The 14,070-nt window shown below is 35.0% G+C and overlaps 1 protein-coding gene across 1 annotated transcript in view; it reads right to left on the reverse strand.

The window, feature by feature from the left end:
- Positions 1-14,070, reverse strand: part of ROCK2 (Rho associated coiled-coil containing protein kinase 2) — a 147,649-nt gene that overhangs the window by 64,414 nt on the left and 69,165 nt on the right. The window contains exon 4 of the mRNA XM_060118066.1: positions 4,403-4,540. Within this exon, the coding sequence (XP_059974049.1) occupies positions 4,403-4,540 (138 nt within the window). The remainder of the gene's footprint in view (positions 1-4,402; positions 4,541-14,070) is intronic.

Raw genomic sequence — 14,070 nt, forward strand, 5'->3', positions numbered from 1 at the left:
TGGACATGAATGTAAGTGCAAAGGAAATATCCATTAAAAAATCCATTTGAACTTTGCAACTGAGAAGCTTCTACCCAACCTTCAACTGGAATTGATTAACCTGTAATGTAATGACAGTGCTAAAAGGTAAACATCAAGAGAAGAAATTTAACAGAATTCTATAAACGCCTTCCAAGTGATAGATATGCTCAATCAAAACCATGTACTCAAGGTCAACACCAAGAGTCACAAATGATAGATTAGTATGTACCCTTGATATGATGTGATGAAAATGGCACTTTACTTCTGTAGTTTTTCTCTCAAAAACCCATAACCCTGGTCTAAATAATGAGGAAAACATCGAATTCCAGTAACAGAGCATACACAGCCTACAATAAAACTGAGAAGTATTCTCAAAGCTATAAAGGTCATCAAAACAAGTAAAGTCAGAAACTGTCACAGCCAAGAGGAGCCTAAGAAGATATGATAACTAAATGTAACATGCTCTCTTGGTTGATCCTGGAACAGAAAAGGCACATTAGGCAAAAACTAGGAAAAATCTGAATAAATTATGGACTTTAGTTACTAATAATGTATCAATATTGGTTCATTCGTTGTAACAATGTACCTTACTAAAGCAAGATGTCAATAATAGGGGAAACGGTACAGGGGGTATATGGGAGTTCTCTACTATCTGCTCAATTTTTCTGTAAATTTTTAAAACTGTCTTTAAAAATAAAGTCTACTGATAAAAACTAAATCATATGCTGGTGGATAATAGTATTTAGCAGTAACTAGCTGTGTGAAAATATATTTTCTGATAAGATAAATATATAAAATCTTTTTTTTTTTTTTTTTTCGGTATGCGGGCCTCTCACTGCTGTGGCCTCCCCCGTTGCGGAGCACAGGCTCCGGACGCGCAGGCTCCGGACGCGCAGGCTCAGCGGCCATGGCTCACGGGCCCAGCCGCTACGCGGCATATGGGATCCTCCCAGACCGGGGCGCGAACCCGTATCCCCTGCATCGGCAGGCGGACTCTCAACCACTGCGCCACCAGGGAGGCCCTAAAATCTTTTTATACATCAGTATTAATAGAACATCTACAATCGATTTTGATAGGAAACACTAATTGTGAACCCCAATTTTGCAAACTGTTACTGCCTCAGAAAATAATTTCATTCTTCTCCCTAACAGCCCTGTATTTTTTCAACTGTATTATTATATTTTGAATTTCATCAATAAAAAAGTTGTACAAATTTGTTTGCTTGTTATGTAAGTACCTACATAATATCTTTGATTTTGCCTCTTGGGCCACAGAGCCTAAAATATTTACTATCTAGCTCTTTACAAAAAAATGTGTGCCAATTTCTGGTGTGACTGAAACAAGACTGGCCATGACTGCTGTTGAAGCTGAGTGAACAATACATGGGGATTCAATAAACTTTCTTTCTTCTTTGAGATATGTCTGAAATGTATCATGATAAATTTTAAAAATTAAAAAAATATATCATTAAATAAATTGAAATTTTTCCTTGAAAGATTTGCAAGCAAGTTCAAACAAGCCTCATGGAATGAATAGTTTCTACTTTTTATAAACTGTACCAAAGCTCAGAAAAAAGTGGTGTGCTTTTCAACTGTGTCTGTTAGGGTGATCTCACTATGATATGAAAACCAACCAGAAGAGTCTATGTTAAAAATAAATTAAATTAAAGGTCATATGTCACTTATGCAAATAGATGGATAATTACTTAAAATGTAAGTCAAATTTGGTATTCTATTGAAAATATCATATTACAGCAAATAGCACTTACTTTAGATTTTACACTACCCTGAAATTTATTTTTTGTGTGTCCTATAATAACAGGTTAAGCAAGAAAACCATTTCAAAAGATGCTGAAGGAAACATTTCAAATACTTTAACATTACTCCTGATAAAAAATATTTGATAAGCTAAGAACAGATGGGCAGGCCAAATCCTTTACCATCTTAACCAGAAAGCTTCAGCAAACATCAGATTTAATAGTTAACCATCAGAGCTCTACCCACTGAAGTTTAAAAAAAAAAGATAAGGAAGAAAAATTTCTATTATTCAATGCTACATTGAAAGACTGAGCCAATTTTACTTTTTTTCTGTATGTTGAATATCTACATATTTTAAAAATTATTTTCTTATATATAAGTTTCTTCTGATTCTATTTTGGGGGGAAAAGTAATATGGCTTTACTGAAGATCAATCTCTATACAAAGAGATATACTATTATTGTTGTGGGAAGACCTAATAGTTCAAAATAATAAAAACAACCCCCCCCCAAAAAAAGCCTACCAATTAAAGCAATGCAAGTCAAAATTTTAACTGTATTTTTTAACAGAATAAAAGGCTGATTCTAACTTTATAGAGAAAAATTTTAAGAACTGCCAAAAAACTATTATAAAAGGAGAATAATGAGAGGAGACATGCCCTACCAGATACCAAAATAAATGAAAAACTACAGAAATTAAAACAATGATTTTAGTGTATAAACCAATAACAAATCAAAGTAATGGCAAACAGTCCAAAAGAGAAATTCATGTGTATACATGAATACACATGAATGATATACAGGACCTTTCATTCACTTCATGGGGAAAACATGGGCTTTTCCACAAATGGCACTGGGGAAATTGGCTACTCATTTGGCAAAAAGAAATCCTACTTCATAATAAAAATAATAAATTCCTAGTGACTTAGAAATAGAACACTCCCCCCCCAAAAAATAAAAATATCAAAAGTTAAAGAAAGTGTAAGAGAATATTTTTATAATCTTGGGGATTATAAACTCCCCATCTTAGGGATGGGGAAGGTGTTGCCAGCAAAAATTAAAATATGCAATCTACAGATGGGACTACATCTAAATTTAAAAATCCAGTAAACAACAGACAAGTAGTAGTCCAAGAGAATATATTTCCAACATATATAACAAAGAATTAATATCCATAATGTATTAACATTCTAACAAACCAATTTTAAAAAAGCAAAACAACACATCAGAAAATGGGATAAGCAGTGGAGAAGAAATACAAATTACTAATAAGCATACGAAATATACTGAACCTCATAATAAAAAAATGCAACTTCACACAATAACATCTTATTTCTCAAGGATGCAACAAATAAAAATTTAAAATAATTACAATATGCAGCATTTGCTAAAAATTTAGTGAAATAAAACATCTATTGGACAATTAGAGTGTAATATAAACTTGTAAAAAACCTTTCTTTACAAGGCAATCTGGCAATATCAAACAAAATGTCCAATGTGCACACCATATGTCCTAACAATTCCAATGCTAGGAATCTATTCTAAAGAAATATTCACACATGTACAAAAGATGGACCTACGGGGCTTCCCTGGTAGTGCAGTGGTTGAGAGTCCGCCTGCCGATGCAGGCGACACGGGTTCGTGCCCCAGTCCAGGAAGATCCCACGTGCCGCGGAGCGGCTGGGCCGGTGAGCCATGGCCGCTGAGCCTGCGCGTCCGGAGCCTGTGCTCCGCAACGGGAGAGGCCACAGCAGTGAGAGGCCCGCGTACCGCAAAAAAAAAAAAAAAAAAAAAAAGATGGACGTACAAGCAAGGTTAACTTCATGTGAAGGGCAGAAAATGAAGACACGTCTGGAACACTCTGTTACGTATCAAGACGGCAAGCTAGCTATCGAAGACTAACTAAGGCTCCGTCAAAAGGACTCAGAGCCAACCTGAACACGATCCCTGCCAAAGGTGTCACAATTTGAGTATGAATAAGATAAAGGGCTGAAACACATCAAATAGGTTTTAAGTCCATGAGTTTAAACTGATAGTTCTCCCAAATTGGTCACCTTTGAGGATAAAAGTAAAATAATCCCTTATTTTGAAAACTGGTAAATACAGGGAAAGAATAAAGTATTTATCCTGTCCTTCCTCTGTGACCTGTACTACTGGGTAACCAAGTAAATTCCTTACTTCACAGTCAAATAAAAGGCTGAATTAGGAATCCCAATAATGTCTTACATTATAGGTAATATGAGAATTTTCCAAAATTTTAATGTAGAATTTTTCCCCCTCTTCAAGATAAGCTGATTATTGTTCCTATTATGTAAATCATGAGAAAGAGTAGGTGGGGAACAATGGCATACTGGTAATCAATCCAATTCTTTATAAAGGAATTAAAAAAGAGAAAGTTGCAAGTAATACTTGCTTTTATACAACAATTAAGTATTACATGTCATGTCTATATAACACACTATTTAAGAAGATTAAACAAGTGTAATGAATCAGATCTTATTAAAAATAACTGCACTGTCATTACGTAAATGAGATATAGGACTTTCAGCATGCAAAATCAATTCTTACAAATAATAAGCACTTATAAAAAGGGGAAATAAATTTATAAAAGTTAGTATGCTTACCTGAACCACCCAGGGACTGTTGGCAAAGGCCATAATATCTCGTTCCTCCCAGAAAAAAGCAGAATCTGACCTTTTTATCATTTCAAACTTACTAAGAAGCTTCATAGCATAAACTTTCTGTGATGCCTTATGACGAACCTGTTGATTTTTCAAAACACAAGAATTAATTCTTTAATTTTATGAGAAAATGGTGAACAACAGATCATACTATAATGCTGTTCTTAAAGACTTAAGTTACAAAACAAAATGATCCTTAGCTAACTAATAAAAAGTAAAAACATAACATTTTTAATGAAAGAGAGGAGAAAATTCCCCACAGCCTAAATATTTCATGAAATACACAATACCTTTAAATGCTATATTCAATATATAACTACCTCATTTCATCTAAATAAAACTGAATTCACGAAGCTTCATTCCCTCATGTTAATTAAGCTAACCAATTTTAAGAATAAGATGTTGTTAAATGAGAAACTTGTAAGGTATGTACATGTATCCATCACGATCTGACCATAAGAACCTAATAAATTTAGATAGCAAGGGTTATTTGTGATTTTGTTAAGTCATCCTTATTTCTTCCTAGGTATCCTACTTAAAAGCTTATTTTTTTAAGGGAAAAACTACCAATAATATGGTTATTTGATCAATTCTTATCTTCTTCATTAGACTGCTAATTCCATAAAGGCAAGGACAGTGTCCATTTTTGACCATCATTTAAATCCTAGAATATAACATAGCAAACTCTACCACAGAGCCAATAAATATTTAATGAATGATTATAAAAGTTAACATCCACTGGATAATTAATAATAAATAATAACTGCTAAAATTTATACTTGGATATCTAGTAGGATGACCAAAACTGAACTCCAAATCTTCACCCCTGAATTTATTTCTCCTATAGTCTTCTCTATTTTAGTATATGGCATCTTCATTCTTCTAACTGCTCTGGCTAAAAACCTCTGGCTCCTCTTTTTCTCATATAGCTCATAAAAACTCATCAGCAAATCACGTCAGTCCTACCTCCAAACAGTTTCAGAATCCAACCATTTCTAACTACCTCCACTGATACCACCCTGGTCTGACATTTTTTACAGGCATACCTTGTTTTATTGCACTTTGACTTACGGTACTTTGTAGATATTACATTTTTTACAAACTGAAGGTTTGTGGCAACACTGTGTCGAGCAAGTCGGTTGGTGCTATTTTTCCAATAGCATTTGCTTACTTCATGTGTCTCTGTCACATTTTGGTAATTCTCACAATATTTCAGACTTTTTCATTGTCATTATTATATTTGTTATGGTGATCTGTGATCAGTAACTGTTCTGGGGTGCCCCAAACCATGCTCATATAAGACAGCAAACTTAATCAATAAATGTTTTATGTGCTCTGACTGCTCCATTGACCTGCTGTTCCCCTGTCTCTTTCCCTCACCTTGGGCCTCCTTATTCTCTGAGACACAACAATATCGAAATTAGGCCAATTAATGATCCTACAATGGCCTGTAGGTGTTCAGATGAAAGGAAGAGTCGCACATCTCTCATTTTAAAGTAAAAGCTAGAAATGATTAGACTTAGTAAGAAAGGCATGATGAAAGCCAAGAGAGGTTGAAAGCTAGGCCTCTTGCATCAGTTAGCCAAGTTGTGAATGTAAAGAAAAAGTTCTTGAAGGAAATTAAAAGTGCTACCCCAGTGAACACACAGATGATAGAATGCAAAACAGCCTTATTGCTGATCTGGAGAAAGTTCAGGTGGTCTGAATAGAAGATCAAACCAGCCACAACATTCCCATAAGCCAAAGCCTAATCCAGAGCAAGGCTCTAACTCTCTTCAATTCTATGAAGGCTGAGAAAGGTGAGGAAGCTGCAGAAGAGAAGGCTGAAGCTAGCAGGAATTGGCTGCCCGTGAACTTTCCCCATAATGTCAAAGAGCAAGGTGAAGCAGCAAGCGCTAATGTAGGAGATGCAGCAAGTTATCCAAAAGATGTAGCTGAGATAATTAATGAAGGTGGCTACGCTAAACAACAGATATTCACTGTACATGAAATAGCCTTATACTGGAAGAAGAAGCCATCTAGGACTTTCATAGTTAGAAAGGAGAAGTCAATATCTGTCTTCAAAGCTTCAAAGCACAGGCTGACTCTCATGTTAGGAGCTAATGCAGCTGGTGACTTTTAAGTTGAAGCCAATGTTCCTTTACCATTCCCAAAATCCTAGGGCCTGTAAGAATTATGCCAATCTACTGTCTATGCCTTATAAATGGAACAATGAAGTCTAGATGACAGCACATCTGTTGCCAACATAGTTTACTAAATATTTTAAGCCCACTGGTGAGACCTATGCTCAGAAAAAAGATTCCTTTCAAACTATTATTTCTCATTAACAATGCACCTGGTTACCCAAGAGCTCTGTTGGAGATGTACGATGATATTAATGTTGTCTTCATGCTTGCTAACACAACATCCATTCTGCTGCCCATGGATCAAAGAGTCATTTCGACTTTCAAGTCTTATTATTTAAGAAATACATTTTGTAAGGCTATAGCTGCCATAGACAGCAATTCCCCTGATGGATCTGGGTATAGGCAACTAAAAACTTTCTGGAAAGCATTCACCACTCTAGATGCCAGAAGGACATTCGTGATTCAAGGGAAGAGGTCAAAATAACAACATTAACAGGAGTTTGGAAGAAGCTGATTCCAACCCTCATGGACGATTTTGAGGGGTTCAAGACTACAGTGAAGGAAGTTACTGCAGACGTGGGGGAAACAGACTCATTGTTCTCTACCCCAGAACTCGATTTGTTTTCTTCTGAGAAGATATCATAACTTGCAATTTTTTGATGCTGTTTCCTTGTATTGTCTGAGTCCCATATTAGAATGTAAGCTCAACAAAGGTAGGGGTTATCCAAAGAGGAAATAGCAAAGGTATACCAGAGAACAACTGCTACGGGGCTGATAACAAAACAGAGACACCAGATGTTAAACAGCATTGCAGGTACATTCAATTTCCAGCCAAAAAAAAAAGAGTGGAGAAACCTTGATGATTTCCTGGACATTGAGGTGAGACATCTTAAGAGAAAGAACCATGCTCTAAAGCAAGGCCTACTCTAGCACTACCTAACAAAGCCTTATAATACCAAACCCTAAAAGATCAAAAGGGGAGTAGAGTTTGGAGTCCTTAAAAGGACTTGGGAAACAACTTGGTCTTTAAACACATCTACACTTACCAAGTAAAAAACTAAGGCTCCAAAAGTTAAGGGTTATCAGCAAGTAACTGGACAGCTTATTAAAATGAAAATCAACACTTGTCAAAGAAAAATAACAAAATTCAGAGTCTCTGTCACATATCAAAAAGGACCTGTACATAATTTTAAAATTACCTGACAGGCAAAGAGGAAAATGTGACTCATCATCAAGAAAAAAGCAGTCAATAGCATACATCCCAAAAAGATGTTGGATTTAGCTAACAAATACTTTAAATATTTCTTATAAATATGTCCAAAGACCTAAAAGACAGTATGTTAAAGAAAAAAAGGAAAAAAGAGTCTCAATGAATGAACAGAAGTAAATACCAACAGAGAAATGGGAACTAAAAAAAGAACCAATTGGAAATTCTATAACTGAAAAATAACTAAAATGGAAAATTCTTTGGAAGGGCTTAACAGAGAATGGAGATAGAAGGACATTCAGTGAACCTGAACACAAATCAATGTAGAGAATAAAGAGAAAAATGAATAAATGAAAATGAATAGAGACTTAAGGGACTACAAGACAATTTTAAACAGTCTGAAATATGTGTAAATATAAACGGACTAAACACACAATTCACAGGCAGAGATTATGAGAATTAAAAAGCAAAACCTAACTTCATATATTTTAAATATAAGATCAAACAGGTTAAAAATAAAAAGATAGGAAAAGATACACCATGCAAACAGCAAGGATAAGGAAGTAGATAGAACAATATTAATAACAAAGTAGACTTCAAGGCAAAGAGAAAAAAAGGGTAATTCAGATAAAAAGAGTAATAATTCATCAGGAAGGCATTAAGAATTCTAAATATGTTTGTATCTAATAAATAAGCTTTAAAATTCATGAAGCAGGGCTTCCCTGGTGGCACAGTGGTTGAGAGACCGCCTGCCGATGCAGGGGATGCGGGTTCGTGCCCCAGTCCGGGAAGATCCCACATGCCGCAGAGCGGCTGGGTCTGTGAGCCATGGCCATTGAGCCTGCGCGTCCGGAGCCTGTGCTCCGCAACGGGAGAGGCCACAGCAGTGAGAGGCCCGTGTACCGCAAAAAAAAAAAAAAAAAAATTCATGAAGCAAAAATTGACAGAACTAAAGAAAGAAACAGGCAAATCCTAATTTCAGTTGGAAATTTTAACATCCCTTCTCAGTACTTTATATAACAAATAAATAAAACATCAATATGGATAGAAAGAAAATACAGCCCAGGATGAAAACTGCCTAATCAAATTATAATTCGAAAGGTTATTATATCAATGGGTTATATCACTTATTATTTTGAAATACTTTGAAATTTAAAGTATTTTAAAATATTTTGAAATTTAAAGTGTTTTGATATACTGTAACTTTACATGAAAAGAATCCTATATGCCAAGGGCCAAATAAGTTATGATGAGGGTCACAGATTATATCCATCTTCTATATTAAATTACTAAACTAGGAAAACAATTCCTTTGATTTGTATGGTGTTATGCCATTTATAGAATGTATATGGGAAAGCAATATGAAAACATGGGTGGGAGGGTGGGGGATTAGAGTATGAAGGACCCTAGTCTTAAAAGTAGAAATCCCTTCCACAGTAGATAGACCAGATTCTTAGCAAACTATCTCAAAGCAAATGCTCACTCCAGCAATGCTTTTAATAAAATGTGGTGGGGTTTTTTTAAAGTTTAAAACATTACTAAAAAGAGACAGCTAAGGTACCCTCTCTTCAAATGTTCACTTATTCTAAGAATAAATCGGATTTCAGTGTTATCTTAGCTTCATTAGAAAAAGCAATCGTATAACAGTAAGAGCCAATTAATTTATACCATAATATTATTTATGCTTGACTCAGACCATGACAAGAGTTTTAAGAATTCCGCTACAAAGAACAGCTATGAACAGAAATTAAAAGATATTTGTCAGCTAGTGGGAAATAGTTAAATATTTATTTATGTTTAATCTTTTATATATGAATTAACTAAACAAAAACAAACCTAAAGAAAAAAGCTGTTCATTCAAATAAACAAAAACACAGGCATAAGATGATTTTCTGAACATGAGAAAAATGCCTGTTCTTGGTGCTTTATTCTTGGTGATTCTTTATGCAAAACTATTTCCCTTTCTGTGCTTCTAAAATGCTTACAATAATCTAATATCAAAATTAGTTGTGTACATGTCTGCTTCATAAGCTCCTTTAAGAACAGAATACAATACAAACTTTCACTTGTGAGGCTGCCCAGTGGTTGGCACAATGCTGAATTATCCAATTTAACAAATTCAGCAAAATTATAGCTATGAGATCTATAAAACTTTTAATAAATAAAGACAATTTTGGTTAGATGTTCTAGTTAATGAGGCCTGAATTTCATTTAAACTACTGTAACAGAACACTTCACAGGCTCATAACACAAGAGTCAGGAACCACCAGCTTGTAGTCTTTGACTTTATCTACAGAACAAACATTAAGAGGCAATAGTTGTATTCATGCCAAACGTCTGCCTCATACCTTAAAATACATTAGTACTAGTATTACAAAGTACTACAGTAAAGCACTGTTATTTTAGGAAAGCTGGTTTCCACTGACCTTCCTTGTGAGGATGTCTCCTTCTGAATGATTCTATTATAATCTTCCTCAGCATCTCTGTACGTTCCCCTTTGTTCTCTAGCTCTTTCTCCTTTATTCAATATGGATGGATAAATAGATATAGTAGCAATTCATTACAACAATGCAGAGAGTACTGCTTAAAAGCATAGATGTAGATGTCAACAAACCTGGGCAAAAGTCCTAACTATTTATGAACTATGTGGCCAATTCATTTAATCTCTCTAAATTTCAGTGAATTCATCTACTTAAGAATCTCACAGAATTGTTGAAAAGATAAAACAAGATAATGAATATAAATACTTAGCACACAGAATATAGTCAGTGAAAACGTTAGCTAATTCTACCATAGACAAATGGAACTCAGTTCATTCTGTTATGAAACTTTACATGTGTCTCCCCTATGTCACTACTCCATGATTACCTAAAGGACAAAAATATTGCTTCTCTTCCAATGTCTCTATTTGTTAGAGAAAAGAATGCTATATTCCTAGTTTCTAATTTTAAAAGTGGATGAATGCAAAAGTACCAGCTAATTGACTATATGTATGTGGGGAAAAAAAAGATAATAAGGGTCAAAACAGTTAACAGTTTTATCTCAGCTGATGGAATTCTGAGGGACTTTTATTTTAGATTTATTTGTGCTTTTTATAGCTAATATGTACTTCTTTAAAAAAAATTTTTTTAAGTAGATGAAACATTCCTAAGTGTAGCTAGAGACATGTTTGAAAAAGTCCTAAAATGGACCTAGATCTCCTAAAACACTTGTGGACAAAAACTTTTGAAAATCATTCTAACCAAAATGCCCCATTTGAGGCTTTAAATTTTATTTTTAATATCAAAAATTACAATAGATTATTTTTACAAAAAGAACCAATGCATCTATATGACAGATCTGGAACAGTTATTGTGTGCTGCTGAGGTTTCCATTAAAAACACAAGAAAAGCATGTCCTCCTGCTTTCTGCCAGGTCTGGTTGTGGCAGCTAAGACTGAATGGGGGGAATACAGGAATTACAAAAACATGGAGGAAGGGAGATAATTTATACAAATCAGAAATAACCTTGTAACCAGCGAGGAGCCTGTTTTATTCCAAAAAGGACTAAAAAATCTGAGTTTACATGACAAGTGTTAGAGAATCATTTCCCATACAGTTTTTCCTTCTGGTTGGTTCCACTTTAAAACCTTAGTTTAAAACCATTTAAATTAAGAGCAAGCCAGTAGGAGATTTTAAAAAAACACACACAAAAAAACAAAAAACAAGATCTTCATCTCATATCAGCCTTGAGTTCTATTACTGAGAATCTGTATCCCCTTAGCATTCTGGATCTGCAGGGAGCACCTGAGCCCAGGAATCAGGAATAATCACAGTCAATTCACATCAATGAAAACTTTCTACATTTCAGGTTCTGTGCTGTACAGGATATAAAAAGACAAGAAAAATCCAATCACAGATATGATCTAGCTGCACAAACACATCCTTTACCAATGTTGAAGACTGAATTAACAAATGGCTTCATGGTGAGGGTTCCCCCCTTTCTCCCTGCTGCTCTACGGATATTCCTACTAAACTGTACTTGACTAAAGAAGATCATCTTCCCAGATATAGGTGAACTATTTTCAGACACACAGCTATGAACTCCTGATGGGAATGCCAAAAGTACTGAAAAGACACAGTTCCTGCCCTCAAAAAATTTACAATATAAAAAGATTCAAAGAAGTATACATATAAAGTACAGCACAAAGCATAATATGGGAAATTAAATAAAGCGATCATAATTAAAAGATGCAGACGAGAGAGGGCACACTCAAAGGGTAGGAAGGAAAGCAAAAGGAATCAGGAAACTTCTCTTTTAAAATAAGCACTGAGAGTGAGTGAAACATATTTGGAGGAACGGACAAGTAAACAAGAGCATGTGCTGAAATAAGTAGCTTGCTCAGAAAGGAGAGCATGATGGAAAATAAGGGTTAAAAAGATTAACTGGTGATATCTTAAATAAGAGGGCCTAGAAGGCCGGGACGAAGACTTCATGCTTCATTTAGTAGGCAAGGGAGCCATGAAATGCAAAGGAGAGATACAATGAATATATTTTAGAAGGGTCAATTTGGCAGCAGTTTGTATTAGATAGATCTATACTTCCCATCTTCACGTATCTCACTATAGAGAAGTGGGGAAATAAAGAAAACAAAATGAAACAAAGCATGTATGTTAGAAAAGCCCCATAGTTGATTCTATTATACCCTTATTGGGGTAGGAGTGGTATGTGAAAATACAAGGCTATGAAGTATGGGGAAAAAAGTCTGCCAAATTGTAATGTGGGTTCAGCTGAGCTTGGAGAGCATGAATCTGCAGAAGATTTAATAAATCCAGTCTTGGTATTTTCTCCATCAGCACTTCCCAATCCAAAATCAATAGTACAATGGTGAAACTGTTAGCAGGAGTAGAAAACAAAGCAGGACACAAAGTAGGCCCTCATACCTGACTGGGAATGAAAGGGTATCTTGGAGAAAGGCGATGGCAGTGAATACCCCCCAAAAAGTGGAGAGACTAGAGAAATATTATGAGCAGGACTTACTGAAAAATTAAATATAAGAAATGAGGGGAAGAGAAATCAATAATGACTCCCAATTTTTTGGCTTGAGCGTCAACTGGGTTGATGCTAGTCATTTATTTATTAAGATGGGAAAATAAGAGAAGGAACAGATGGAAGGAAGAGCAAAGTTAGAGAGGGAATCAAGCATTCTAATTTCACATGTTTTAGATGTCTGTGATACACCTTAATGGAGTTGTCAAATAAGCTACCATGAATATGAGTTTGGAGAGCAAAGTAGAAAGTTCTGAGCAGCAGCTATAAATTTGAGCCTTGACATCACATGGATTGTATTTAAAGTCAGAGGAATGCATGAACTTGCCTTGGGAGAAAATGCAGATCAAAAAAAATAAGAACCTAGCCTTTGGGAACTACAATACTTACAAGTCAGGTGGAGAATGAACCACTAAGGAAACTGAGAAGGAAGAGCCAGTAATGTAGAAAAAATGGTGTTTCAAGAAAGAACTGAATACTTGTAAGAGGTTGATTAAGATGATAGTGAAACACCATGTAGCCAATAAAATTACATACAAAGTCTATATTGGCACAGAAAACTGGTTATGGCCATAGAGCAAAGAGAATGGACTCCGGAGTCCTCTGCCTAAGTTCAAATCTCAGTTCAACCACTTAGCAGCTGTGTGGACTCTCGCAAGTCATTTATCTTATCCACCTGAATTTCCCCATCTGTAAAATGGGAATAACAGCAGTTATACCATCTAGAAAGACTGCTGTAAAGACTGGTTACTATATACCAATTGCTTAGCAGCCTGCCTGGCATTTTGTAACTGTTATACAAGTGTGTGTTACTATTTACTGTTGCATAAGAAAACACAGGTTGTAAAACCATGTACATAATATGGTCCCTTAATATACATATATTACACATATCTTTAGAAACAGAAAAGTTGGAAAGCTATACATCAAAGTAATAAAAGTAGTTATCTCTTAGTAGTGGGACTGCAGGTGATTTTAAAAAGTATAATGTTGGCTTATTTTATTACTCTACTATGAACATATTTGATGTATAAATAAAATAATTTTTAATTTCAAGGGAGAAAAATTAGCATTGATGCAATTTTTATAACTCAATATGGAAAGGTTTCAACTTTCCTAGAATGAAAATAATTAGAATAAAATATAAATATCCACTGAAAATAATTTGACACTAGTTTTGCAACAGTCCCCAAATATTTCTAATCATCAAAGCACTAAAAGATTACCAACAGGCTGGTTACCCTTATGTT

This window comes from Mesoplodon densirostris, chromosome 14, assembly GCF_025265405.1.
Source record: "Mesoplodon densirostris isolate mMesDen1 chromosome 14, mMesDen1 primary haplotype, whole genome shotgun sequence".
Classification (NCBI taxonomy): domain Eukaryota; kingdom Metazoa; phylum Chordata; class Mammalia; order Artiodactyla; family Ziphiidae; genus Mesoplodon; species Mesoplodon densirostris.